The 12507-nt window shown below is 35.4% G+C and overlaps 1 protein-coding gene across 3 annotated transcripts in view; it reads right to left on the bottom strand.

Moving 5' to 3' along the window:
* The window catches only part of QTGAL (queuosine-tRNA galactosyltransferase), a 145592-nt gene extending 133733 nt beyond the window's left edge, over positions 1-11859 (bottom strand). For all 3 annotated transcript variants that reach the window (XM_026702126.2, XM_087924757.1, XM_026702128.2), the window contains exons 1-4: positions 11350-11859; positions 8917-9033; positions 8704-8803; positions 3076-3140 (exon numbers count right to left, since the gene is read on the bottom strand). In XM_026702126.2, the coding sequence (XP_026557911.1) occupies positions 3076-3140; positions 8704-8803; positions 8917-9033; positions 11350-11547 (480 nt within the window). In that variant the 5' untranslated portion in view covers positions 11548-11859. The remainder of the gene's footprint in view (positions 1-3075; positions 3141-8703; positions 8804-8916; positions 9034-11349) is intronic.
* Between the last annotated feature and the right edge of the window lie 648 nt (positions 11860-12507).

Here is a 12507-nt window from a genome sequence, read left to right as displayed (position 1 = left end):
TGGTATCTGGAACTTTCCATTATTGGTCTTGGATAGGATAGCACTGCCTCCGACAGGCCTGTTTTGTAGTCTGGGAATTCTCTTGGCTCATGCATCCTGCTCATAGGGATGGCTACGAGGTCATCTGTGTACACCTTCAGGTTGTGTGCCATCTGCATACATTCCTGGACTGGAAGACCCTGATCACTGTCACTCATGCCCTCGTGACCTCTGCAGTTTGTTTTACATATGGTTGTTCTTGAAAAGCAGTCAGAAACTTCAACTTCACTTCAGAATAGGGCAGTATGGGTAGTAAGTAGAACCCGTTTCGCTGCACACATAACACTACTACTCCACTGACTTGCACTAGTTGCCAGTGTGCTTCTGGGTGCATCTCAGAGTGCTGGTTTATGTTTTAGGGCTGGATTACTTAAAGGACCATCTCTCCACAGTTATTTCTTCTTGGTTGTGTTAGTGATTTCTTAGCTGCCTGTATTTTTAATTTTTACAATATTTATTTTTTATTAACCTATTTTAATTCTGGATATTCAGTCACTCACTGATATGGACAGCCATATAAATTGTATAAATAAATCTGAAGATGAACAAGAAAAAGCAGTACCACCTTAAGATTGTCACTCTCTTAATATAAGCAGGTACTTTAAGAAAAGTCATCATAATTAGCTTTTCTAAGAAAGATATAGCCACTAAAAACAAGATTGTATCAATAATATGTTTACTTTTGTTCAATTGTAACATTTTATTTTCCCTTTCTTTGTTACTGATGCATTTTCTCCACAGCTCAGGGTCATTTATAAATATGGTCTCACAGTCAAACATACTTTGTTCTGTTTATGTTATGCTAACTTGATAGCCACCAAGACAAGTATTTAGAGAAGAGAAAAAAAAACATCATGTTTTGGGTAAAGCAAGGATCATAGGACTTAAGCAAATTAAATATCTCTTACTATATATTCAGAAGAATAGTAGAATGAGTAAGGACAAATTAACAAAAACATTGTTTTCCACTGAAGGAGAAAACAGAATCGCTTCAAGAACATTCATCAGCTGATGAATGGCATCTCTTTTTGGAACAAATAGGTAGGACACAAATTCTCAACTTAACTTCCCAGAGGACAGATGTCAAAGACATCATCTAAAAAAACTCATATTTAATTCAGAAAACAAAGAGAAAAAATTAGTAAAGAAAAAGACAATCCTCATATGCTTAGGAGGAGCTGTCAATCTCTTGATGAGGGCCACAGGTCCCATCCTGCTGTTGTTCAGTTTAGTTTTCTTTTATGATATTGAAATAAAATCTCCCATTATATTCAGGAAACAGATACTTGCATAAAGACAATTTATGTTTTCTCCTGAGCCTCGTGGAGAGCATTTGTAGTTTAAAATTAACAGAACAAGAAATCTAAGATTACCCTGTTGAAATCCAATGGCAAAAGCAGGATTTAGCAGGGAGCCAGTATTTGATAAGATACCTTCAAACCAAGAAACATTGCTGGCTAATGCAAGAAGGAATAATTACTGCACTAATAAAGTAGACATAAGCGTTAAAATCTAGAAGATCCTCAAACTTGACTTTTAGTTTTTAAGTTCTACTGGGAAAAAAAGAGTAGAATGAGGAAACAAATGTCTGTTGTCTGGATTAACTTCCCAGTTTCATTGGCCAACCAATTCAGTTAGTCTCCAGTAAGTAGCCCAGATTTTAACTCAATGTAAAAAATGTAAAATATGTAAAAAATGTACTGATGAACTGTCAAGAGGACTGAAAAAAATATAATTTCTTCATAGTTTTCTAAATAAGCTTACCACATTAGAGTTACCTTGTTAGGTAACTCTTGAGTAGTAGCAATAGCAAAGCAAAAAATAATACCTGAAAGACTGATTTAATGGATTCATTATGTAGATGAGCCATCCCAATAGCATTAAGTGTTAGCATAGAACCATCTACAGAGGGTTTCTTGAACAGATGTAAAATTCCAGATGGAAATTTATATTTGATAAGGAGGGATTTGAAGTTGGAACCGTGCAGATATATAAGTCTAATTATTTATACAGTAGGCTAATTCAATAAAGCTTGTTTGCTAACTTATATTAGAAATTAATTGTCTCTAGTTTTGTTCTCGTCACTGTTATGGCTCCTTTAAGGTAAAAGAAGGAAAAGCACACTGGGAGGTCTAAATAATTCTGGCAAGACAACTAATATAGCAATCTGCCAAAAGCAGCATTTCTGCTAGATTAGCCTCCTCCTCCTAATTGCCAAATTCTTACATGCTTCTGGCAGCAATACAGAGAAGGTCTCTGGTGGAAAAGAAAAGGTGTCATTTGTTGCTGTAGTTAAAGCACTCGTCCTCCTAGGAAACATGACCTCATTAATTCTGGGATCACTTGTAGAAGCTCTTACCTTATTCAATATTTAAACAGAACATGTTTAACATAACATATTTAAGTCCTCCTCCATTGTTGTGAGAATCTGAAAGTACCAGGTAACAAGGCTGTTGTGACCCCGTGGGCCACAACTAAGTTTTCTCACAGAGCAAATAGATTTTATCCAAGATACTGGACTTGAAGTGAAGGTACCATTTATTCAACTCTTACATTATTATATGGATAAAAAGGAATTGGAAAGGTTCAAACACTTGGAAAATCAATCATGGGAATTATGGGAAAAATAACCAAAAATATTTGGAGAGCACCTTGTTGAATAAAATTGTCTTACTACAGTAATTTATGCTTACTACTTTATGTCATACTGTAGTTTGTGACATTTCAAACTGTTACAAATCTGTGGGGTGTGTCACTTCAATTTTGATAATTAAATCAAAGATGTGGCCCGCTAGCTATTTATGGGAACCAAAGCAACCTTCACTTCCGATGACACTATAGACTTTATATACCTATTTTAATAACTAAGGGTCTAAGCAGAAATAGCTGCAGAATGTATCCAATAGTTCTCCATGAAACACATAAAGCTATCAAAAACTATCAGCCACAATTATATGGTAAGAAAAAGGGAAGAACAAGACAGTTGAAAATATACATTTTTATATTAGATTTTAATAAACAATGGAAAAGACTTACCGAGTCCAGAAAGCAGAGATACTCCCCTGAACTCTGATCAATAGCATAATTTTTAGCAAAGCCAACTGTTGATAAAATAAAGTCAAAGCAGTATATGAAAATCAATGCAATTTATATTTTATACTTGAAATTATGTAATATTAAACTTAAAAGCCCAAATACCTATACAAATTAGCATTCTTTCCAAAACAGATCTGAAGAATGAAGATCACATTGTTTTCTTTCCCTTTCTATGTTTTTAAAGTAAAGATCCATTTGAAGTAAAGATCCAAACTTCAGACACAAGAGGTAAAAAAATATTTAATATTTCATTTCCAAACAATGGGCAAATCCAACTATTTCAAAGCAGTTTACTGTATATAATTGATGTAATAGACATACTTTGCATCAATGCACCCTTGTGTAAGTATGTAATTGGTATTTTATACTAATTCCGTGAATTTATGTATGCAAATAATGTTAATTGAACAAATTCAGATTGAATGGGCACCCATGCCATTCAAATTTCATTTCATCAAGGTTTTACCTTGCTCAGTGCCATGGAAAACCATCAATTCACAATTTATTTATGTAGGGTGCTGTATTATTATCCAAAGATTTTGCCAGTCAGAAGGTCAGAATAACAGAGTTGGAAGGGATCTTGAAAGTCTTGTAATCCAAGTCACTGCTCAAGCAGAAGACTATAATTTTTTTTAAAAATAGGAATTTTTTTTTATGTTTTAACTCATACTTTGCTCAACTAACTCATATTATTGGATAGTAAAAATGCACAGGACCAATGAAAAATAATTATTCAATTACTACAACTTAATCAACTAAAAGAATTATAATGCAAAAATGAATGTTTTTTTTTAAAAAAAATGAAAATAAACATTGAAATGAAAATAAACAAATAAGACAGAGAGTGTTGATGTGTTTGAGCCAAAGGGAAAAAAAACCTGTTCATGTGAAATAATTATTAGGTGATTTAAGAATTATTTGGGGCAAAGGAGGAATAACCTGTTGAAGTGCAGATTATTATAGAATAATATATTAAATTGTAGAAACAGATATTTAATGAACTAAAACAGCTTAGCCATCAGCTGTTTACAACAACCTTTTATGATATCAAGGCAACTATGATTCCAGATATTTCATTCTGTACAAAAACTTTAAAAGGGGACTATGAATCTTGCCTTTGGCATGAGCAAGGAATGCATTGTGATACTGCTCTACTGAGGAGAGTCAAATGTCTGTGCCAGGCCTTGGCGATTTTGTAAGGCCTGCTCCATTACTGAAAAGAACACGTTGCCATGGCCACAGGAGTAAAAACCTAAGACCCCATGAGATATTAACATTCCTCACTCTTGGAAAGAAGTAGTTTTGTGGTAGTTTCTTTAAAAGCACTGACCCTCTCTTTTGTGGGGAGTTTTCCCTTTTGTTTTTCTTGTTCCTTTTCCGTGACAGAAAAGAACCAGAAATGAATCTTAATCCAGTGTAAACACGGGATGTGAAGACTGTCACATTGTTTCATCCCTGGGGGCTGGAGAGGGCCTTTTTTCAAAGGAAATACCCTCTACACATGCTAACTACTCATAACTACAACAAAGTAAATCACTAAAGATATAGGGATCAACAACATATCCAGCTAAACAGGTTCTTCAAATGTACATATTCTGCATTAAAAAGGATTTATACCCAGCAATTCCTTTTCTTATACACCTTTCCTCAACATACATAGCAAAAGCTGAGAAAATACAGAGTAATGTAAATAGAAAAAAACATTTTAAAGAAAAAAAATCTACATTTACTTTTGCAAAATACAAAAAAAAAACATTTTTCTATTTTGCAGAAATAAATGTAGATTTTTTTTAAAAAAAATTCTTCCAATGTGACAAAAGTTTAGAGATTTAAAAATTAATTTCTAATTAATATTTAACTTGTTAACCCTAATAACATAGAAATCACAAAACAAATACTTTTTTCTGAAAATGTATAAATAGTCAACTTTAAAAAGTGTTAAACTGGTTTCAAGAGAAATTCCATTTTTGGAGCATTTCTAAAGAATGAAATCCCAAGGTTCGCGGCTTTGGAAAAAGGTAATATTGAGAGAAATGGTTAATGGTACACCTTTAATGTGAAGCTATTTGTTGCTATGATGTTTTATAACACTCAAGAATGCTAGTTAGTAATGATAATCATACCAAGCCAAAAGACCTCACAAACAGTTATGGCTTAGTACTACAAGTGATCCAGGCCTGACTTTGTGGGGCACTATATATGTACTTTAAAATCTAATTTTGAAAGTATGTGTCTATTCTCCTTAAAATTTCTGGGTTTCAAACCAACAGAATAGTTCCAGACATAGGGAGTTACTCCTATTTCCACAATGGAGAATTGAATGTGCTGGATTTGGGCACATTTTGGGTACTTAGTATGACAGGTATGTTGTGGGTAACTTGTTTTCTTGAGGCTTTGTATCACCTTTTTAACCATATTATTGAATGCATACTATAAAGCACTCAAGTGTCTTCTTATTGGAGCAGAAAAAAGTAAAAAATGAAATCAAATGAACTATATGCTGTCCAGGTGAAATGCAATTAATCCTGCTGTCTTACGGACACATATATATTACAAGTAGGAAAATAAGCTTTTTTCACAAAAAAATGGGGGAGGAGTTTCAAATGATTGCAGATTGCTGAAAACCAGTGGATGCCTGGGATGAGTTATTTGCATGCTACATATTAACCTTTTCTGTTTTGCCTAAATAGTTCTCTTTTCTTCCATTTCCTGTCCATTCTCTTTCCCTTGCCTCATCTCCATCAAGTTTTATCAGAATTTTTGTGTCACTTTCTCTCCCTTAAACAGCTACCTATAACCTTTATCCCATCCCAACCCAGTCCAGTCCTTTTGTTTTCTTTTGCTTTATTGTTGTTGTTGTTTTGGACCTGATAGAAGGATGAAAGAATATGTGTGTCCTTGTGTATGTGTGTGTATGTGTGTGTGTGTGTCTGTGTCTCTGTGTGTGTCTGTCTGTGTGGGTGGCACACATTTTTATTCTTCCTACTGATCAGAATGGGCTGCAAAAGAAAAAAATGGTTGGAATATTCATATGAAAGATTCATTCATTTTATAAATGGAGTATCTTATTTTACAGGCAATTTATTTTATTCAGTAGGTATTAAATTCAGTCAATATTATTTTTTTCCTGCCGTGCCATTTTCTGGAGTGTGGGTCCAGCAATGCACCTATGTAGATGATTATTAGAGAAGAAAATACCTCCAGGCCTGGGTTAAAGACTTAAATAGTCATTGTGACATATTGGGATTAACGGAACCACATAGAATGTTTGTCTGTATTTAGAAAAAAAATTCTTCTGACTATTTTTCATTTCTGGAGAATGGATGGTCACATTTTTCTTTCTCATAAATAGAATATATACAAACTGTGAAGATATATATGGTATATAGTTATACAAAGATATGTGTGTGAAAGAGAAAAAAAGATGATTAGCATAGCCATAACACATTTTCCAGCCTTTTCTTTTAATTGTACCTTCAAAAAAATCTTAATAGAAAAAGGCAATCCTGATTGCATTATACATTGCATAAAGTGTTCATAAGCTTACAAAAATTAAAGTAGGAACAAATTAAAATGTCTTAATAATGTTCCCTAAATGCAATTTATCCTTTCTCCTCTTTTTAGCAATCTCACCCAAAAAGTATAACAACTTTAAAATACCAGCTTTAAAACTCAATACAAACCATTCACAGTTCACACCCCAATAAACTGCTCTCCATTCTAGAGTGGTTACACTTGGCAATTCAACTTGAATCTGTTACTTTCCAGCCATTTCCAACAACACTGGAGCTATTTGTTTTGGCTGGAATCAGAAATTTAACATTATTCATACTTTTCAGTCTAGCATACAACCGGACTGGCTTCTTCCCAGCCTACAACAAACGTTTTTTTCTTTACTGGCCTTTTCAACCAAGTTAAACCTTATACAAGAATAGATATATATTTCTGAAATGTATATTAAAAATTGACAAGAAAACAAAAAAACAGAGATATATTTTCAGAAATTTAAGATACAAAATATTTGATTTTTTTTGCCAGGCAAGGCAGCATGATTAATAGATGATTTTAGGAATGTAAGTCACCAGTATCCAACTGATATTCTTTGATTTCCAAATTTTATTTGGCAATATCCCATTCAATTATATTTAATAAAATGTGTTAATTTTGCAATTGTGGCTTAATATTAAGTCAAACTTCAAGAAGATATTTCTCTGTGACAGTAAAAACGGGGCATCTAAGTCTAACCCATGTGCAAATGACACTGAATGGTGTTCAAAGGAGTTGTGTTAGACCTTTAGTAGGATATAAGTAACTGCATTCTCCAAAGAAGAGATCAGGACAAGTCAAAAATAATCAAGCAGTTAGGGCTCCACCTTTCTGTACTTGTCCAAGTCAATATGCAAGCAAAACAGGTGAGCTTCAATCACATTCCACAACAGCCTCTCTTCCTGGATCCCATTAGATTGCTTTCATTGACATGGCTCATAATTAGCATTAGCATTTAAACTTATATACTGCTTCACAGTGCTTTACAGCCCTCTCTAAGCAGTTTACAGAGTCAGCATATTGACCCCAACAATCTGAGTCCTCATAATGTGCTTCTTCTGCAATATCTAATGAGATGGGTAGAAATGATCAGGGAGAAGCAGTCCTCCAGACAACAACCTTGAGCCTGTAAAATTTGAACTGCCAAAGTGCAGGCAGGCAGCAGGCAGCAGAAGTAATCTGCAGTACTGCATTCTAACTGCGCCACCTCGGCTCGTGGTCATAAGTCACTGTTTTCCGTGACGTTGTAACTGCAAACAGTCACTAAGCAGAAGTTGTAAGTTGAGGGCTACCTGCACAACTCCCAACTTTCCTTGCTTTCAGAAAACAATTAAATTGTTATTATTGCAGTGACCTTTTGCCTTTAATTTTGTTTGGGCAACTGCTTTATACTTTGGTATAAAATACCAGCATCACTAGTAACTTGAACTTCAGATCATTGACCATGCAAAGTGGCGTTCAATGAACTGAAAAGCGGACCCTGCATCTGCGGGAATATGCTAGGAAGAAGAAGATCACTAGCAACTTGAACTGCATTTAGAAGCATACCAATTCAGCCTATGGAGCAAAAGTGTAATGTGCATACATTAAAGGAGATTCATGTGCCACATTTTCTGAATCATCTCCAGCTTCTGGATGCTCTTAAAGGACAATTTCACGTAAAGCGCATTCCAGTAATGCTCAAGAGATTGTTAAACCATCAGTAACTGTAAAAAGAATTTTTCATTCCAAGTAAGGGCACAACACAAAATTACACAAAAGCACTTCTAGGCGCACAGCCATCTAATCCTCAAACGGGAACTACAGGTTCAGGAGGACCCTCAAATAGTCCTACTTAATGAGTCCTAGTTTTTTCAGCAACCATTATATTAGGGAAGACCAAAGAAAAAGCGAACAGGTCAACTTCTTAGCCCATAAGCTCAATTATATTTTTTTATCATATGTCTACACAAATATATCATAAATATCTCCTGATTTCTCAGGCTGAGGAAAATGTTACACCTGCAGTTTTAAAGCTCCTACCTCCACCTGGATGAGCTGAGTAATTTTCTCCCAGTACTACCCGAATGCCCGCTTCTTCCAACAAAATCTTCCATTTTTCAATTATATTAATAGAATTATCCTGGTAAGAAAAAGCACCAAAAGGTTAATCTTTAAAAATTAAATGTTAACTGGAACTGGCATTCAAATTATAGTAGTAAAGTAAAAGAAAAAATAGATTATGAATGTACATACCGTGCTAGAATCATTAAAAATAGACAGTTCAATAGAACCTTGGAAATCTTGATCCAGAATCGACTTCAGACATTCATCCAGCCAAGACTCAGCATTATAGACTGGCAGAATCACAGACTATCATGAATAAAAATAAATAAATAAATAACACATTAACTGATATGCTGCATTATCATTCTTCAAGTCCGATTTCAACAAATACAACATTTTTATTATGTATGCTACAGAGCAATGATTTCTGAGCCGAAAAAAGTATTATCCTTTTCCTCACAAATGATTCCTTTTTCCTTGTTAAAACTCGTGCAAACACAATTAATATCTCATCAACACAAGGGAGTGTTGATGTCTCTCTTTTGTTCTGGTCCCTTCTTTCTTTCCAAAGCTATCTTGGTTCCTCACTATTTCAAATTATTATCAGAATTGATTTGGGCTCATCTGAGAACAACAAAGAGTAGTTCTTTCTGAATATAATGCTATCTATAGATGCAGATTTCAAATGAACTCCTATATTCATATATGTACTGTATATATTTTCTAAATTTATATCCCAGATTTCATTCAACTGTTGAAGACAGTGATTCTTTTTCAAAAGTTACTTTGGTAACTTTTATTTTAATATCCCCAATCTGCATCAAACAAAATCAGAAATTGTTCTGTAAAAGGTATTAACAATATGTGATTATAAACTAATTCCAAACTTCATAATTCCAATTACAACTACATCAGCAACTATTCTTTTTCAGAATCAAATTTGAGCTACATTATATTTATTTCAGTATTCTTACATAAAGTACTAACAAACTTGGAGAAAATGCAATATGAAAATGCATATCTTAAGAGATAACAATGTATCTTATAAGAAAAACAACAGATTGTATAAGGAGCCAATTAATCTGCACCCCAAACTGCCATGGTGTGCACACTTTCCCCCTCTACCAAGTGTGATGAATTCTTTTGTTGCACTGAACTTGGATCTCAGAACAGGAGATTATTCTTATAATTGCTCTGGGTTTTAGAGGCATTCGCCATCCACAATTTAGCATAAAACAGACAAGCTGCATCATCCTTATAGACTGAGCTGGAAGGGGGTCACAGGGATGGCCTTTGACCTCATGCTGTGCTTTCAAGATGTTTCAAGGACCTTTAAAGCTAAGCCGCATCAAAAGCGAAGGCTCTACTCTGCCAACATGTCAAAATAACCACAGGGTCACAGCAGGCAAGCATTTTGGCAGGTTACCAAGGCCTCTCAGGAAATTTAGAGAAAATTAAGAGCAACCTCCCTAAACTAGTATCCTCCAGATCTCTTACTACAGCTCCCACCACCAACAGTAAGCTTAGTCAACTTAAAAGAGTTTGGAATCATAAGCCTACACATTTTAAAAACAACCAAACGAAATTTTTTAGAAAAATGTATTATTTTAATACATTTAAGTATTAAACTAATACTCCTATTACTACATGGACATATACATACTATTTTCTTAGCAAACATATGACACCAGTTTCAGAATACTCCTTCCTATCTCACCTGGTTTATTTTTTTTAGTTCAATCACCATTTAGGTGCTTCCTAAAGGTGGAATAATTAGGTGTATAATAATTAGTTCCTAATCAGTTTTTAAAAGTAATTTCAATTTTCTGCTTATTAAGACTTTTCACTTTATTTCCTCTGAAAGTGGAAGCACCTAAATGGTGATTGAACTAAAAAAAATAAACCAGGTGAGATAGGAAGGAGTATTCTGAAACTGGTGTCATGTTTGCTAAGAAAATAGTATGTATAGTGTAGTGGTTTGTGTAGTGGTTAAAGCATCAGGCTAGAAACCAAAAGTCCACGAGTTGTAGTACCACCTTAGGCACAAAGCCAGTTTGGTGACCTTGGGCTTGTCACTTTCTCTCAGTCTTAGGAAGGAGTCAACAACAAATCACTTCTGAAAAAACTTGCCATGAAAACTGTATGGAATCTCTGAGAATTGAACATGACTGAATAGTAGAAAATAAAATTATATAAATATGCATGTGATAAAACTACAGCTGCTATATTATACAATATTGTAAAAGAATAAGAGCAAATATTAAACACACTGTTCTCTTATTTCAAAATATACAGTTCTGGGGTATTTTGATTCTTAAAGTACACAAAATGTAACCCATTGATGTCAGTGTATTGCAAACACACATTTATAACCAATACTTAGATATGTTCTTCTACACATCTTAATACCCTAGCATACTTAAAAGAAATGACTAATTGATGAATGCAACCACTTTGCACCCTTGATTACCATGTCAGTAGCAAGGTCCTTCAGTTAAGTATGCACCTTTTTCATGATCAATGATAGTTCATGATGCTACATATATCTGAAATCTTGTATTTTGATATTTCTGCACAAAACCAGCCAAGCCACAGTAAATTTGGAAGATATATGGAACATACCACTTGAATCCTACACTTTCCTCCTGCCTTCCTGTTGAAAGGAGCAACAGATTGCAATTCAGTGTTGCCAAAGAAAGGAGATGATGGACTGTGTGAATGGTCTTGCTTGACAAGTCCAGGATCATTTGCACAGACACCGTCTGGTAAAAGGGGAGGCAATTTACCAGCTTCCTGGCAGACTGTTTTAGAGACATCCATTTGCAATTATAAATTCAAAAAAAAAAAAAATAAACCAAGCCTGGACAGGTATGCAAAAAAACAGAATGTAACCCCTCACAAGTAAGGATTATCATTCCGCTGGTGATTATTTTTCCCTCCCTCTCTCTCAACTCCTGCTATAATTTCGGATTATATAGCTGCATGATAATATATATCCTGATGAAAAAAGACGCCCTTAGAAAATACAAGTGAAGCTCCGAGGAGAGGGTGAAGGAAATGCAGTTGCCAACCGAGAAATTTAAGTCATAGGGCTTCACCAAATGCTGTACACAGGTAGTAAAAGAAAGGGGGTCACAGAAAGAGGAAGTAGCCACCCAGCAGGAAACAGGGAGCGGATAGAAAAAAGGTCGGCGAGTGCAATGGTTTCGGCTGGTCTTTCCTTCCTGTGCACGTCTTTCGCTCTTTGGAGCTCTCCGATTTCCCCCCACCCCACCCCCTCTTTTGCGGGGGTCAGAACTGAGCAGGCACGCGCCCTTCCACCCGCTTTCGCGGAAGAGTAGAGACAGCAAGGCTAGAGCGGCAACAGGGCGGGGCCAAAGGCGGGCGTGTTTTTCCTTCGCCGCTCCGAAGGCAGCAAGCGGGCTTTCAGAATCTGGGGAGGTGGGGTTGCGGGGCGGGGATTGCTAGAGTGCTTCTTAAATGTGTTCCCTTTGCTCTCGCTATTACTTATTCCCCGTAAAAATCGTTTCAACAGCAAAGCCCTTTGCACATGTTTAGAGGCAGAGTGCCAATCATCATCTTGCCAAAGACGGCAGCGTCGAGCGCTGCGCCTTCATGCAGACGCAGTTTTGCCGAGAATATATGCATGGTTGCAAGGCGCTATTGTACCAAGAAAACTCCAACATGTAGCACATTGAGTGACCTGTTTAAAATCTAATTCTAACTCTCAGCTTACGGCGTACTGAAATACAGATCAAGGTTTTTGACCATGATACAATA

Source organism: Pseudonaja textilis, chromosome 2 (assembly GCF_049901715.1).
Source record: "Pseudonaja textilis isolate UNSWEBS1 chromosome 2, rPseTex1.2, whole genome shotgun sequence".
Lineage (NCBI taxonomy): Eukaryota > Metazoa > Chordata > Lepidosauria > Squamata > Elapidae > Pseudonaja > Pseudonaja textilis.
Note: the sequence above shows the minus strand (reverse complement) of the source record. Positions and strands in the feature narration are given on the sequence as shown.